Raw genomic sequence first — 15,365 nt, forward strand, 5'->3', positions numbered from 1 at the left:
GCCCACGCGGCCGTCAATCTGTCGGCGAAGTCAGTCTGTCCGCGCGGGGCCACGCCCCGCGCGCCCCGCCCCCGGCCCCGCCCGAGCCCGCGGCCTGCGCCGCCCCTCACCCCTCACCGCGGTCCCTCTTGTACCCCGGCCTGGTCTTGGGCCCGAGCTCTTACCCGAGCCCCGCCCCCTCAGCGCGCATCCCCCTTCCACGCCCTGGATGGGGGTGACAGTGGCCGAAGACCCAGACTTGGGAGGAAAAAGGGCTGGTCCAGGGAAGGACCCCGCATCCTCCAAGTGGCCCCCGCAGGGGCCTGCTGAGGCTCTCTGGGTCCTTCAACAGCCCCTATCCCAGAGCCATCCTCAGCGTCCTCATCCCAGCCTCCACCCCTCCCTGGCCTAGACCCCTCCTCCTTCTACCATCAGCCGGTTTCTCATTCTTGAGCCCCACCCCCACCCGGCTCCATCCTCAGCCTGACCCTTTTCTTCTCCTTCTCGTCTTTCTCACCCCTTCCCAGTCCCTCTCAACCAACCCTCCCTTATCCCCCATCAGCCTGAACCTTTACTTCAGCCTCTCCATCTGCTCCCCTCCTCCCTACTCCACCCTAATCCCAAGCCTGCATTGTACCCCGATGTGATCCTTGGGTCCTCTCCATCTTCTTGTCCTCATCCACCCTCCCCCACCATCTCCCTCTCCCACCCTGCTGCTCCTGCTCATTCATCCATTCATTCCCTCATTCGCTCACTTAACATTCACTGAGACCTCTGTGTAGCCCCTTTGCTCCAGGCCCAGAGAAAGTCAGATCCCCTCCTGCCTTGGGGAGCTTCATGGGCTGGAGAGGGACCCACCCAAGGGTGAGACCCAAAGGACGAAGTCGGCGTTGTAGAGATGCGAAGGAGGGAGAGGCTAGAGCCCAGCCTGAGGAATCCTCATCTGGCAGATGGTTAATTTATTCATCAGATTTTACCGAGCCCCTGCTGTGTGACTGAGCTGGCACTGGGCGTTGGGACCCAGAGAGGAATCAGGCACAACCCAACCTGTGAGGAGCATCAGTTCTGTGCCCAGCTCTGTGCTGGGCAATGCTGGGGGACTAGGGACTCAGTCCCAGTCCAGTGGGGGAGATGGACTCCTCCACTGGACTGTCACCAGACAGGGACACCTCAGAGTGCTCAAGGCTGTAATGAGGGAAGCTCAGGCAACATCAAGCCTGGGATGGAGGTGGCTCAGGGGATGCGGGAGTCCAGAAGAGGAGCCTGACACAGCCTGAAGGGTCAGGGAGAACTTCCGAGAGGTGGGAACATGAGAGTTGAGACCTGAGGGATAAGTGAAAAGACGGAAAGGATGGGGAAGAGTGTTCCATGCAGCAGGACCAGCCTTTGCAAAGCCCTAGAAGGAAATGAGAAGATGGTACTTTTGTTGGACTCTTAGAAGTTTGAGAGCTCTGAGAGCAGAGGCAGTGGGAAGAGATGAGGCTGGAGAGGTAAACAGACCAGAATATTTAGACTTTATCTTTTTTTTTTTTTTTTTTTGCGGTACGCGGGCCTCTCACTGTTGTGGCCTCTCCCGATGCGGAGCACAGGCTCCGGACACGCAGGCTCAGCGGCCATGGCTCATGGGCCCAGCCACTCGGCAGCATGTGGGATCTTCCCGGACCGGGGCACAAACCCACGTCCCCTGCATCGGCAGGCGGAGTCTCAACCACTGCGCCACCAGGGAAGCCCTAGACTTTATCTTAAAGACAACAGGGAGCCATTGAAGATTCATGAGCTGTGGAGAGACAGAGGCAGATTTGTGTTTTGTGAAAGTTATACAGGCTCTTGCTGTGAAGAAGCTGGCAGGGAGGGAGAGGTGGAAGCAGGAAGACTGATAAGATGGGAGCAGTGACTGTCCAGATGTCTATGAAAGGCGTGGAGAGGCACATACGGGAGATGACTGTACTCTGCTGGGGCTACAGGAGGGTTTTAAATGGGGAGAGATGGTACCAACATGCTCTTTCCCTAATTCACCCGTGGGCCCTGCTCTGCCAGCCCCCCACCCCAGACCACACACGAAGAAGCAGACCTACCCTCAGCCCAGCCTTTACCTCCCCCTGACCTACCCCTCTTCTCCCTGTTCAGGGCAGTGTATGGAGCAATTCGGGCCTGCAGGCCCAGGCTGACAGATAACAATGCTCCCGTTGTCTCTCTGCTCCCATCTCTGGGGGCCTCTGATTCTTCTTTCTGCTCTACAGGCTCGCAGCACTGACAGCCTGGATGGCCCTGGGGAAGGCTCAGTGCAGCCCCTGCCCCCAGCTGGGGGGCCCAGTGTGAAGGGCAAGCCTGGGAAGAGGTGAGAGGTGAGGGACAGGCTCAACTTAGGAGGGGAACCAAGTGCAGGAGCCACTAGTGATCTGTCACCTGTCCCCCAGGCTCTCGGCTCCTCGAGGTCCCTTTCCCCGGCTGGCTGACTGTGCCCATTTCCACTACGAGAACGTTGACTTCGGCCACATTCAGGTATGGGGGCAGCACCAGGTGGGTAGGCAAGATCCCACCCAGCCCTGAAGCAGTATCAGCCACTTTACCGCTGAAACCTACCCTTGGGACTGGCTGCTCAGTGGCAGGAGCTGCAGGGCAGAAGGGGAGAGTTGTTCATTCATTCATTTGTTCCTTTATTCATTTAGCAACAACTTTTTGTTAGGTGTATGCTTGGTGCCAGGACCCTGTACTCTGACTAAGACATCACGAGGCCCTGCTTTTGGGGAGGCTCAGGACGGGGACACAGACCCATCCTTAGATAATGCCGATCTGGAGAGGTCAGGGCTGGAAAAAAGTGAGACCCGCACCTGGACCTTTGTTTCCCTCTACAGCTCCTGCTGTCTCCAGAGCGTGAAGGTCCCAGCTTCTCTGGAGAGAATGAACTGGTGTTTGGGGTGCAGGTGACCTGTCAGGTGAGGCCACCCACCCCTACCTCTCATCAAGCCTGGCGGACTGGTTGCCATAGTCCTCAGCTCAGGGTAATGGAACCATTGCTCCCTCCTGTCCTTCCCGCTCCCACAGGGCCGTTCCTGGCCAGTTCTCCGCAGTTATGATGACTTCCGTTCCCTGGACGCCCACCTCCACCGCTGCATATTTGACCGGAGGTTTTCCTGCCTCCCAGAGCTTCCCCCACCCCCAGAGGGTGCCAGGGCTGCCCAGGTAAACTACTTGTTGTCCCAGCCCCTACCTCAGCCAAGGTGTGTCCTCATCAGAGATGTGTGAAACCATCAAGGCAGGGGAATAGAGAAATATTTAAGCACTGGTATGGCCCGAGTCCCAGCCAGTCAGAGGCCTTAGAACTGCAGCAGGGTTCTGGAGACTCCCTTTAGTTGTAGGATCATAGGGAGTTCCTGGGGGTTTCATGGAAGGGTCAGAATGGCCAGACCAATGGGGGCACACGGGGACTCGGCATAGTCTGTTTAACCAATTGATATGACAGCATTTCAGTACTTAAGAGCGAACGGAGCAGCACCCATGCGTACAAGTTGAATTTCGGCTCTGCCAGAGGCGAGCTAGGGCAGTATAGGAGGGCAGTGGGCTGTCTTGGGTGGGGTCTTCTCACATAGCCCACTCTGACCACCTGCCCCCAGATGCTGGTGCCGCTGCTGCTGCAGTACCTGGAGACCCTGTCAGGGCTGGTGGACAGTAACCTCAACTGTGGGCCCGTGCTCACCTGGATGGAGGTGGGCCCGGGCAGGAGGGCTTGGAGCTGGGAGTGAGTGAGGGATGTCTGGGGAGCAAGAACCAGCCTGGGAGGGTTTGTGTGGGCACAGGAAAGAAACGAGTAGGAGTGGAGGAGACGCTGGTATTTCAGTGTCTGTGTGGGCGCTTGCCTATGGGGGGAAAACGTGTGTGCGCACATGCGCACACAGGTGTTGAGCTGTAGGGATGTGAGAATTTCAAGGTATATTGGTTAGAAATAGGTTTGGCTGTAGCTCACAGAATGCCGGGCTAAGAGTGGCTTAAAGCAGCAGGGTTGGGCTTTTTTTTAATTAATTAATTAATTTTATTTTTGGCTGCGTTGGATCTTCATTGCTGCACGTGGGCTTTCTCTAGTTGCAGGGAGCGGGGGCTTTTCTTCGTTGCGATGCACGGGCTTCTCATTGCGGTGGCTTCTCTTGTTGCGGACCACGGGCGGGCTCTAGGAGCGCGGGCTTCAGTAGTTGTCGCACACGGGCTTCAGTAGTGTGGCTCACAGGCTCAGTAGTTGTGGCTCGCGGGCTCTAGAGTGCAGGCTCACTAGCTGTAGTGCACGGGCCTGGTTGCTCTGTGGCATGTGGAATATTCCCGGACCAGGGCTCAAACCCATGTGCCCTGCATTGGCAGGCGGACTGTTAACCACTGTGCCACCAGGGAAGCCCTAAGCAGCAGGTTTTTAGATAGCAGATGTGCAGTGTCTGCTATGGAGGACGAGGGTGCATAGGTGTATCAGAAAGACTTCTGGCAGGGGAGTCCTGGGACATGGAAAGGGCTTTGTTTTGGGAGGGGCAAGAATGTAGGTGTTTGACCAATAGCTCTGAGTGACAGGGGCTCTTGGGTGGGAGACAGGTGGTGGCCTCCATTGGGCATGGAGGAACCTTCTCTGTCTTTATTATCGCCTTCCTCTGGCCTCTCCCTGCTACATTCTCTTCCATCTCAGCTGGACAACCACGGCCGGCGACTGCTTCTCAGTGAGGAGGCCTCACTCAATATCCCTGCGGTGGCCGCTGCCCATGTGGTGAAGCGGTACACAGCCCAGGCACCAGACGAGCTGTCCTTTGAGGTGAGGCTGTGGAGGAGCAGACTCCAGCTGGGTCCCCACTTCCCCTGCGCCTTCTGACCCTCCCTCCTCACACCTGCCCACTCCCAGGTGGGAGACATTGTCTCAGTGATCGACATGCCGCCCACGGAGGATCGGAGCTGGTGGCGGGGCAAGCGGGGCTTCCAGGTGAGCCTGGCTTGGGGTGGACAGGTGGGGTCGGGGCACTGCGCCAGCTCAGATGGCCCAGTCACTGACCCCAAACCCTCCTCAGGTCGGATTCTTCCCCAGCGAGTGTGTGGAGCTGTTCACAGAGCGGCCGGGTCCAGGACTAAAGGGGGGTGAGTGTCCTGGGCAAAGTGGGGAGGCCCTCCTGCATCCTTTGTCAGCCATCCATCCTTTCCACCCCTTGTTCGCCCCACAGATGCCGACGGTCCCCCGGGTGGTGTCCCAGCTCCCCAGGGTATCTCCTCTCTGACCTCAGGTAATGCAAATGAGGGGCGAGGCCCCTGCCTCCCACCCCATCAGACCGGGGGCTGCACTGACCCTGTTTGACCCGCCTTTACACCCACAGCTGTGCCCCGGCCGCGTGGGAAGCTGGCCGGCCTCCTCCGCACCTTCATGCACTCCCGCCCTTCCCGGCAGCGGCTGCGGCAGCGGGGCATCTTGCGGCAGAGGGTCTTCGGCTGTGACCTTGGAGAGCACCTCAGCAACTCAGGCCAGGATGGTGAGGCCCGGGCCCACCTGCCCTGCCCGATCCTCCCACCCAGGCTGCAACCTGCCCAGCCCTGACCCCGCTGTTTCTCCCAGTGCCCCAGGTGCTTCGCTGCTGCTCTGAGTTTATCGAGGCCCATGGGGTGGTAGATGGAATCTATCGGCTCTCAGGTGTGTCATCCAACATCCAGAGGCTACGGTGAGGACCCTCCACCAACCCCTTCCCTCTGCAAACATTTATTGAGCATCATCTCTATTCCAGGCCCTGTGCCATGTGCTGGGGACACAGAGTTATTGGGAGGGCACAGGGCAGGGTTGGACTGGGGTGGGGGCAGGGAAGGCTTCCTTGAGGAAGTGACACCCCAGCTGAGGTCTGAAAGGTGAGAGCAGAACAAGCACTCAAAGCAGAGGGGTCGGCCTTCACTGAGCACCTGCCACATGCCAAGCACTAGGCACTGGGGACGCAGTGGTGAATGAGACAACCAGAAAATCCCGCCCTCACGGGGCCCACGTGCTAGAGGGGGAGCCAAACAAGGAAATGAGAGAGTTTACAATAGGTGACAAGTGGTATGGAGGAAAAAAGACAGGGGTAAGCAAGATCATAATAAGAAAACGGGGGGGGGGGGGTATTGCGGTTTTCAGCAGGGTGGGCGGAGAAGGCCTCCTGGGGGAGAGCTCGCTGTGGAGGAGGTGAGGGAGCGAGCCATGTGCTTATCCACGTTGGAGGGAACAGCCAGCGTGAGGGGAAAGCAGCAGGAGATGATGTCTGCGAAATGATTAGGGGCAGAGCATGCAGGGCCTTTTTTTTTTTTTTTGGCGATACGTGGGCCTCTCACTGCTGTGGCCTCTCCTGTTGCGGAGCACAGGCTCCGGACGCTCAGGCTCAGCAGCCATGGCTCACGGGCCCAACCGCTCCACGGCATGTGGGATCTTCCCGGACCGGGGCACGAACCCGTGTCCCCTGCATTGGCACGCGGACTTTCAACCACTGCGCCACCAGGGAAGCCCCATGGGGGGCCTTTTTGATGACTGTTAGGATTTGGGCTTTTACTGGGAGTAAGAGGGGAGCCACAGGATGGGTTCTGAGCCCAGGAGGGGCAGCATGCATAACAACAGTCGAAGAGGTGGGAAGCAGTGAGGCATGGGCTTCCAAGCTGACAGGAGGCCGTGAAGCAAGAGCGTGGAGCCTGGGGCAGTGAGAGATGAGGCCGAGGTCACGTGCATAGAGCTTTTACCTGAGAGGGTGGGACACCGCCAGGTTGCGAGCAGGGGCCGCTGGGATTTCAGCTGCATTTTCCAGTGTGACCTCTTGGAGCCAGGAAAATGGCACAACTTTGTGGACAGAGCCCGGTCACACTGTGGAGGCAGATAGCCTTGGGTAGCTACAAGCAGGGCATCTCCCACCTGAGCCTCAGTGTCCTCCTCTGTAAGTGGGGTGCCCTTGTCTTTGGCACATAGGGTTGTTGGGGGGAAGGGGGGCTCAGTAAGGTTCTGAGAGCCTCTGAAGAGCCCAGCACAGGAAGAGGATTGCATCCACCTGTGGACACTTTAGGGGGCGGGGGAAGGACACGGCCAGGTGGGCTAGCTCTGACCCGAATCTTCCTCCTCCTTGACCTGGTGGCCTCAGGCATGAGTTTGACAGTGAGAGGATCCCTGAACTGTCTGGCCCCGCCTTCCTGCAGGACATCCACAGCGTGTCCTCCCTCTGCAAGCTCTACTTCCGAGAGCTGCCGAACCCCTTGCTCACATACCAGCTCTACGGGAAGTTCAGCGTGAGTGAGGGCGCTGGCAAGGTTGGAGGGTGCTGGGAGGCGTGCGGCCCCCCTCATTCATGCTCACACAATCTCAGGAAGCCATGTCAGTGCCTGGGGAGGAGGAACGCCTGGTGCGGGTCCACGACGTCATCCAGCAGCTGCCCCCGCCGCACTACAGGTAAACCAGGAGGGGCAGGGAAGGGCTGTGGTGGGCTCCCAAGGGAGTTGAGGCTCAGGCGTCCCCCTCCGCTTCCACCCCCAGGACCCTGGAGTACCTGCTGAGGCACTTGGCCCGCATGGCGAGACACAGTGCCAATACCAGCATGCATGCCCGCAACCTGGCCATTGTTTGGGCACCCAACCTGCTACGGTAAGCTGGCAGCTCACCAGCCTGCCCCCCTAGCTCCCTCCCACAGGCTGGGCCTTGAGTCTCCCCCTCCCCCTCCCCCACCCCAGGAACCCACCCAGCTTTTGCTCTCTTGTTCATTTCACATATTTCTTAAGTGTTGGATGCCAGTATGCCAGCCCCTGTTCTCAGCACCGGGGACACAGTAGTGAGCAGGAACCTGTGCTCTGGGCTCACATTCTCATGCGGGAGATGACAGTGAACCATTACAAGAAAAACACAGAGCGCTGTCTGATGGTGATGAGTGGCAAAGAGAAAGATTACAAAGTGGGGAAGGGAGATCTGCAGGGCCATGGCATTTGAAATGTTTAGACTGGCAGTGAAGGCTTCAGGAAGAAGTCTTCCATGGCCAGCAGCAGGGTAAGCCCCAGAGGATTTGATGGTGACCAAGACAGGCAAGTTCTCTGTTCTGGAGGAGTTCAGTTCTTCTTGGGAAACAGATAAGTAAATAAATAAAATAGATGGTACATGGTAGGTATAAGAACTACAGGAGAAAAAATAAAGACAGACCTGGAATATAGAGGTTTACAATTTTAAATGAAGTGGGTGGGGAAGACTCCATTGAGAAGGTAACATTTGAGTTGATACCTGCAGAAGGTGAGGGAAGGACCCATGTGGATATCTGAGGAAGAGCAAACTAGGCAGAGGGAATAGCAAGTGCAAAGGTCCTGGGGCTGGGTCAGGGCCTAGTGTTTTGGAGGAGCAGCAGAGGGGCCAGTGTGACTGGAGCTGAGTGAGTGAGGGAGGGGTTGAGGGGGAGGAGATGGTAAGGTCAGAGAGGTGATGGACCAGGTAGGGGAGGGACTTATGGGTTGTGGGTCATAGTGAGGACTTTGGCTTTTACCAGGAGTGAAATGCAGCCAGAAGAGGGCTCTGAGCCAGGAGGGCCCTGATCTGACTCAGGGGTTCACAGGCTCCCTCTGGCTGTGTGTGGGGAGCAGAGTGTAGGGGCGGGATGGGAGCAGGGAGACCAGGGAGGAGGTTGTGTGATGGTCCAGGAGGGAGAGAATGGAGGCTGGGCCAGGGTGGGGGTAGTGGAGGAGCAGAGTTTAGATTCTGGATAGACTTTGTGGGTGGAGCCAACAGGGTCTGCCGAGACTGGATGTGGGTGTGAGGGAAAGACGGGCCAAGGACAATTCTAGGGTGTTTGGCCTGAACCACTAGAAGAAGTACACTGACTGAAATGGGATAGCAGGGAGGGAGCAGGTTTGGGGAAGGGTTGAGAATGCAGTTTTAGTTTGACGGGGTCAGAGACATTGAATGATAGGCATTGCTTCCAAGGCTCCCTACCTTGCCTGGCCAGAACCCACCAGCTGGGGCTCGAGGCACCGGGCCACCCTCCCCGTCCTCCCATCCAGGTCCATGGAGCTGGAGTCAGTGGGGCTGGGGGGGGCAGCAGCCTTCCGGGAGGTGCGGGTGCAGTCGGTGGTGGTGGAATTCCTGCTCACCCACGTGGACGTCCTGTTCAGCGACACTTTCACCTCTGCTGGCCTTGACCCTGCAGGTATGCCCATCCACCCCCGATGTCCTGACTACTGCCCCCTCATTGTCCGGGCTGCAGCGGGAGGGCAGGTGGGCTCCCAGCCCCATCCCTATCCCACTGAAGCTGGACCTCCCTTCTGGCTCCTTGAGGACCCCGCCCCGGCCTCTCCCTCCCCTCCCCCCCCTTCTCATTTCAGCTCCTACGCTCAGGATCCCCACTTCTTGGCCCGGACATCGTTCTTCCTTCACCCCTTGTAGCTCCTGGGGGCGCTCGGGGCCTTGGGTCCACCTGGGAGGAGGTGGGAGGTCCCCAGACTTGACCCCGCCCCAGCCCCACCCAGACTCCCCGCCCCGCCCCGGACCCCAGCCCAGTCAGGATTCAGCACGTCGGAGGGCCCTCTGGCTCGAGGTAACTGAAGCCAGAGCCGCTGTCCTCGCTGGCTGCTGGGAGCTGCCTCCTCATCAGCTCGTTCTGCCTCACGCCTCCTCCTCACCTGCCTGCTGCCCACCCGTTCCCGCCTGATCCGCCCTGGCCCCCTGCCTTGCCAGCCCGGGTGGGCACGCTGCTGGGCCGGGGCTTGGGCTGTAGCGCTTGGCTTTGCCTATGGCCTTGAATGGTCCCAGAGCTGACGGCTGCCCCCTTTCCCGACTTCCCAGGCCGCTGCCTCCTCCCCAGGCCCAAGTCCCTTGCGGGCAGCGGCCCCTCCACTCGCCTGCTGACGCTGGAGGAAGCCCAGGCTCGCACCCAGGGCCGGCTGGGGACGCCCACCGAGCCCACAACTTCCAAGGCCCCAGCTTCACCTGTGGAAAGGTGAGTGGGAGGCCTGGAAGGGGAGGGGCTCGCCGGGGGGCCCCAGCTCTCAGCCTGCCTCCTGTGTCTCACCCAAACTCCAGGAGGAAAGGGGAGAGAGGCGAGAAACAGCGGAAGCCTGGGGGTAGCAGCTGGAAGACCTTCTTTGCCCTGGGCCGGGGCCCCAGCATCCCCCGAAAGAAGCCTCTTCCCTGGCTAGGGGGCACCCGTGCCCGACCGCCACCTTCAGGTCAGAGGCCGGGCAGCTGGCGTGGTGGTCAGAGAGGCACTGTGTAGTGCCCCCCGTGACCCTTCTTCCTCTCCCTGCAGGCAGCCGACCTGACACTGTCACGCTGAGGTCTACCAAGAGTGAGGAGTCTCTGTCATCGCAGGCCAGCGGGGCTGGTGAGCACGGGGCAGCGCTGCCTATGCCCAGGTGGAGCTGGGAGGGACTGGGGCCCTGAGCTGGCCTCCAAGTGGTGTTTTCAGATTTGGGGGTCTTGGGTTTTTTCGTTTTTAATCTGGACCATAGGTACAATAAGTCGGATAAAGCTTCACCCTTGTTTCCTGATGCACTATGATCACTGGTCCATGCAGCGTCCTTTCAAAGTCTTTTATTCATCCCTTTTGAAAAAAAAATTAAATAGTATAATGAACACCCATGAACTCACTGGCCAGAACTAAAAGAGCGCCACTATGTTACCTGCGAACTCTTCCCCCTCCCACCTGCTGCCTCCCCACCACAGGCATCCTCTAAATTTGATAGTCTTCATCCCTTTGCATTTACAGTTTTATCACATACAGGTGCAGGCGTCAATAACATACTGGGAAGTTCTAGTTGTTTTGAAACTTTAATTAAAGGGTACCATTAAAAGCGGTATCGCGCTATATGTGGATTCACTCACCACTACATTATAGGCTGCCGTCCGCGCTGCTGAGTAGAGCTCAGCCTCCTTCCTCTCCGTCACTCTCTAGTGTTCCATGTGTGGGTGTCCCCTTGGGAGTTGCTTGTCCATCCTCCTCCTGATGGATCTGGGGGCTCTGATGAGCTCGCCCAGGAGTGGAGGTGCATACTGTACGGTATGCTCACGTCCAACTGTACAAGACAAGGCCCAAGTATTTCCCAGACGTGGTCGCCCCACGCTGTACTCCCAGCCACTGTGTATGAGATCTTGCTGGTCTCATGCTCACAGCCAGTGGGGTCGTTAGACTTCATTCTTGCCTTTGGGTCTGGAAGGATTCTCTTCATGGACTTGCCATTTATTTCCTTTATCACCCATGAGTCTGAAGAGCTCTCCCTGGATTCCCAGCCATTGTGACCCTGTCCAGGGACGTGCCTCTTCATGTTATTTCCCCAACTTAGTGGGTGGTGTGTCCTGTTCTCACTGATGTATATGGGTATGTAAAGTTCTGACCCCTGACCCCTAACTGCACCCCCCATACTGCCCTTCCAGGCCTCCAGAGGCTGCACAGGCTACGGCGACCCCACTCCAGCAGTGATGCTTTTCCTGTGGGCCCAGCACCTGCTGGCTCCTGCGAGAGCCTATCATCCTCCGAGTCCTCCGAGACCTCCGAGTCCTCCGAGACCTCCGAGTCCTCCGCAGCTGGGCTGGGGGCGCTCTCCGGTTCCCCCTCACACCGAGCCTCAGCCTGGCTAGATGATGGGGACGAGCTGGACTTCAGCCCACCCCGCTGCCTGGAGGGGCTCCGGGGGCTTGACTTTGATCCCCTTACCTTTCGATGCAGCAGCCCCACCCCAGGGGACCCTGCACCTCCCGCCAGCCCGGCACCCCCGGCCCCCGCCTCTGCCTTTCCACCCAGGGTGACCCCCCAGGCCCTCTCGCCCCGTGGACCCACCGGCCCTGCCTCACCCATTGCCCTGGACATCTCAGAGCCCCTGGCTGTATCGGTGCCACCCGCTGTCCTGGAGCTGCTGGGGGCTGGAGGAACACCTGCCTCGGCCACCCCAGCGCCAGCCCTCAGCCCCAGCCCAGGCCTGCGCCCCCATCTCATCCCCCTGCTGCTGCGTGGAGCTGAGGCCCAGCTGAGCGACACCTGCCAACAGGAGATCTGCAGCAAGCTGGCACTGCCTGGTCCCCGGGGAGCCCAAGGCCAGCATGGTGAGTACTGTCCAGCCCCCCGATCCCGCACCCTCACAGCCCTGAGGCTGCGCCCAAGACCCTGCCGACTCCTCTTCCCACTCCTCTCCTAGGTGCTGGTATGGATTCACCGCTGCTGCCCCCACCCCTGTCCCTCCTTCGTCCTGGGGGGGCCCCGCCCCCGCCTCCCAAAAACCCAGCGCGCCTCATGGCCCTGGCCCTGGCTGAGCGGGCTCAGCAGGTGGCTCAGAGACAGAGTCAGCAGGAGCAGGGCAGCACCCCGTCTGCTCCCCACTCCCCTTTCCACGGCTCGCTGTCCCTGGAGGTGGGCAGTGAGCCCCCAGGGACCTCAGGGAGTGGGCCACCCCCCCGCTCCCTAGCCCACCCAGGTGCCTGGGCTCCGGGACCCCCACCCTCCCTACCAAGACAACAAAGCGATGGGAGCCTGGTGAGGAGCCAGCGGCCCACGGGGACCTCAAGGAGGGGACCCAGGGGCCCTTCCCAGGTCAGTGCCCAGCTCAGGACAGGTGGGAGGTACAGGGATGTGCCAGAGATGGCAGCCCACTTCCTGTGTTCTGTCCCCCCACAGGTTCCTACCCCTGGCTTCTCCTCAGCCCCCCGGGAATGCCTACCATCCTTCCTCGGGGTCCCCAGGCCAGGCTTGTACCCCCTTGGCTCCCCATCCTTCCAGCCCAGCTCCCCAGCCCCAGTCTGGAGGAGCCCCCTGGGTCCCCCTGCACCACTGGACAGAGGAGAGAACCTGTACTATGAGATTGAGGCAGGCGAGGGGTCCCCTTACTCTGGTCCCACCCGGTCCTGGAGTCCCTTGCGTTCCATGCCCCCAGATAGGCTCAATGCCTCGTATGGCATGCTTGGCCAATCACCACCACTCCATAGGTCCCCCGACTTCCTGCTCAGTTACCCACCACCCTCCTCCTGCTTTCCCCACGACCACCTTGGCTACTCAGCCCCCCAGCACCCTGCCCGGCGCCCCACCCGACCTGAGCCCCTCTATGTCAACCTAGCCCTAGGGCCCAGGGGTCCCTCACCCGCCTCTTCCAGCTCCTCCTCCCCTCCGGCCCACCCCAGAAGCCGCTCTGATCCTGGTCCCCCAGCCCCCCGCCTCCCCCAGAAACAGCGGGCCCCCTGGGGCCACCACACCCCTCACAGGGTGCCTGGGCCCTGGGGCCCTCCAGACCCGCTCCCCTACAGGGCAGCCCCACCAGCCTATGGAAGGGGGGGCGAGCACCACCGAGGGTCCTTGTACAGGAATGGGGGGCAAGGAAGGGAGGGGGCTGGTCCCCCACCCCCCTACCCCACTCCCAGCTGGTCCTTCCACTCTGAGGGCCAGACCCGAAGCTACTGTTGAGCCAGAGCTGGGAGAGACCTTCCTCCTTTCTCTTCTCCCTCACTGATCTTGGTCCAACCTAATCCCTTGTTTTGTATTTTCTTGAGCTCCTGACCCCTACCCCAGGTTTCTAACTTTGTAACTTGCCTCTGATGTGGGTCCCTAACCTGTTATCATAGCTTACCTACCCTGGGCTGAAGGGCATGCCCATCACCCCACCACCCTCCATCCTGGGGGCTCTTGCACAAATCTGAGAGGGTTAGGCTGACTCCCTGTCCTCCCTTTCTCTCCAGGAGTTCCCAGCATGTCCTGTCCTGTGCACAGGGGGTGGGGGGACAGCTCCTGCCATCTCCCCCCACATACCCCACTAAACCATCTGACAAAATTAATGAATAAAAATGGTGAAAATGTGGCTGCTAGTGTCATGCTGGGACCAGGCTCAGTGAATAAAGAGGCAGTAACAGGTGGGTTGCTTTCTCATTTTATCATTTCAGCAGGTGCTAAGTGGCGAGTCACTCCTGGGAGACTCTGAGGGGCAATATCTGCAGAGAAGGGGCCATGGGTGCCCTAACAGTTTGTGTCAGGAGTGGGATTGAGCCTGGGCCTGTCTTCAAGTTGGCATCCACCTTGTAGCTCTGCTATGATCTCCAGCAGATCCATCCTGGGGATGGGGGGCGGGGTTGGTGGCGGGCAGGTGAGGGTTATCTCAGGGATGAGGAAGGGGCCTGTGGCCTCCCACCAGTGCCCCATTTCTCACTTCTGCAGGCTGGAGAAGAGACTTCCTCTGATCAGCTCAGGGCTGGGCGCCTGCAGGAGTAAAAGACTAGAGCTGCCACCCGGTGGCCACGGAGCTCAGGATGGCCCTGGGAGGGTGGGGTGGGGCAGGGGCTGGGCTCAGGGTCCTCTGCTTCACCTGCCCTCGTGGCCTTCCCTGCCAGCAGTCTCCAGGGTGTGGGAAGCCTCCCTGTGGGTCAGTAGGCAGGGGGTGGGCTCACAGGGCTGGGGGTCAGCAGGGCAGCCCTGTGTGTGTGCCACCACGGCCCCTGCAGGGCTTGGATCTTGGCTGAGAACTTTCTCTCAAACTGCTCCTCAGAGCTCTGAGTCCCCAGCAGGGAGGCTGAGTCCTGAAGGCTGGAGTACAGGGCAGGGCCCTGGGGGAAGCAGGGTTGGTTGGGGGTCACAGGTCATCGAGTGGACAGTTGGGTGTCCCAGCGGGTCCCTGGTCAGAGGAGAGGCAGCCAGGGAAATTGGGGTTGGTGACAACTGGAGGGAGGGGTCACAGGTGAGCAAATGGTTGGTGGCACAGGGCTCAGGGTATCCATACTGTTGATCTGGGCTCCAGGCAGCGGTCCAGGCTGACGCTGGCTGTGGGGCTGTGCCCTGGGCAGAGGCTGAGGCTGGGACTCGAGCTGCTGTCTAGAGTCAAGCTGCTGCCCGAGTCCCAGGCTGCACCCCTCTGGACTTTGCTGTGGCCCATGACCTGCAGAGAGTGACGGCAGAGAGCTGGCATGGTTGCCCAGGTGCCCCACAGCTCCCTTGGTCCTCCACATGCCTGTCCTGGCTCCTACCTGGGATGGGGAGGGGCCTGGGGACATCACAGGGGGCACAGGCCTGAGTGCAGTCTTGGCTCTGGGGGAACAGACCAGTTGGTTGGAATGGGGTGGGGTCACAGCTGACCTGTGCTTAGCACCTGCTACCATCCCCTCCTTGCCCTCTAACCTGGTGGAGACTGCTGGGGTGAAGGGCACAGTGTGGTCCAATCCATTGGGGAGCTCACCTCAGAGGCTGAGTCCTGTGGAGAGGAGCCTGGGTGTGGGACACGGGCCCTGCCTGAGGTTCCAGGGCTACCACCCACCCTGGCCGACCTGCCCTATACCTGAGCCATGGCCTTCCTCAGCAGGTATTGTGTACTCTGCAGGCTGCCCCAGTGGTCAGCAGGCACTAGACCCAGCCCAGCCTGAACCAGGGCCTGGTTGGGGGCTGGCACCAGGGGGTCCAGAGCTGGGCTCTCACCGGCCTCCAGTTCAGCCT

The 15,365-nt window shown here is 59.9% G+C and overlaps 1 protein-coding gene across 6 annotated transcripts in view; it reads left to right on the top strand.

The window, feature by feature from the left end:
* Positions 1-13,745, top strand: part of ARHGAP33 (Rho GTPase activating protein 33) — an 18,210-nt gene extending 4,465 nt beyond the window's left edge. For 2 of the 6 annotated variants that reach the window (XM_033844879.2, XM_033844875.2), the window contains exons 2-21: positions 2,220-2,317; positions 2,397-2,481; positions 2,835-2,915; positions 3,025-3,162; positions 3,594-3,686; positions 4,643-4,765; positions 4,853-4,930; positions 5,016-5,082; positions 5,166-5,225; positions 5,316-5,468; positions 5,552-5,654; positions 7,083-7,227; positions 7,305-7,387; positions 7,472-7,579; positions 8,974-9,119; positions 9,755-9,908; positions 9,992-10,137; positions 10,218-10,292; positions 11,342-12,007; positions 12,100-13,745. In XM_033844879.2, the coding sequence (XP_033700770.1) occupies positions 3,594-3,686; positions 4,643-4,765; positions 4,853-4,930; positions 5,016-5,082; positions 5,166-5,225; positions 5,316-5,468; positions 5,552-5,654; positions 7,083-7,227; positions 7,305-7,387; positions 7,472-7,579; positions 8,974-9,119; positions 9,755-9,908; positions 9,992-10,137; positions 10,218-10,292; positions 11,342-12,007; positions 12,100-13,355 (3,456 nt within the window). In that variant the 5' untranslated portion in view covers positions 2,220-2,317; positions 2,397-2,481; positions 2,835-2,915; positions 3,025-3,162 and the 3' untranslated portion in view covers positions 13,356-13,745. Of the gene's footprint in view, positions 1-34; positions 2,318-2,396; positions 2,482-2,834; positions 2,916-3,024; positions 3,163-3,593; positions 3,687-4,642; positions 4,766-4,852; positions 4,931-5,015; positions 5,083-5,165; positions 5,226-5,315; positions 5,469-5,551; positions 5,655-7,082; positions 7,228-7,304; positions 7,388-7,471; positions 7,580-8,973; positions 9,120-9,754; positions 9,909-9,991; positions 10,138-10,217; positions 10,293-11,341; positions 12,008-12,099 lie in introns of those variants that run through there. The other 4 variants (XM_073796453.1, XM_033844877.2, XM_033844878.2 and 1 more) reach the window with 4 other exon arrangements.
* Positions 13,746-15,365: the final 1,620 nt, after the last annotated feature.

This window comes from Tursiops truncatus, chromosome 19, assembly GCF_011762595.2.
Source record: "Tursiops truncatus isolate mTurTru1 chromosome 19, mTurTru1.mat.Y, whole genome shotgun sequence".
Classification (NCBI taxonomy): domain Eukaryota; kingdom Metazoa; phylum Chordata; class Mammalia; order Artiodactyla; family Delphinidae; genus Tursiops; species Tursiops truncatus.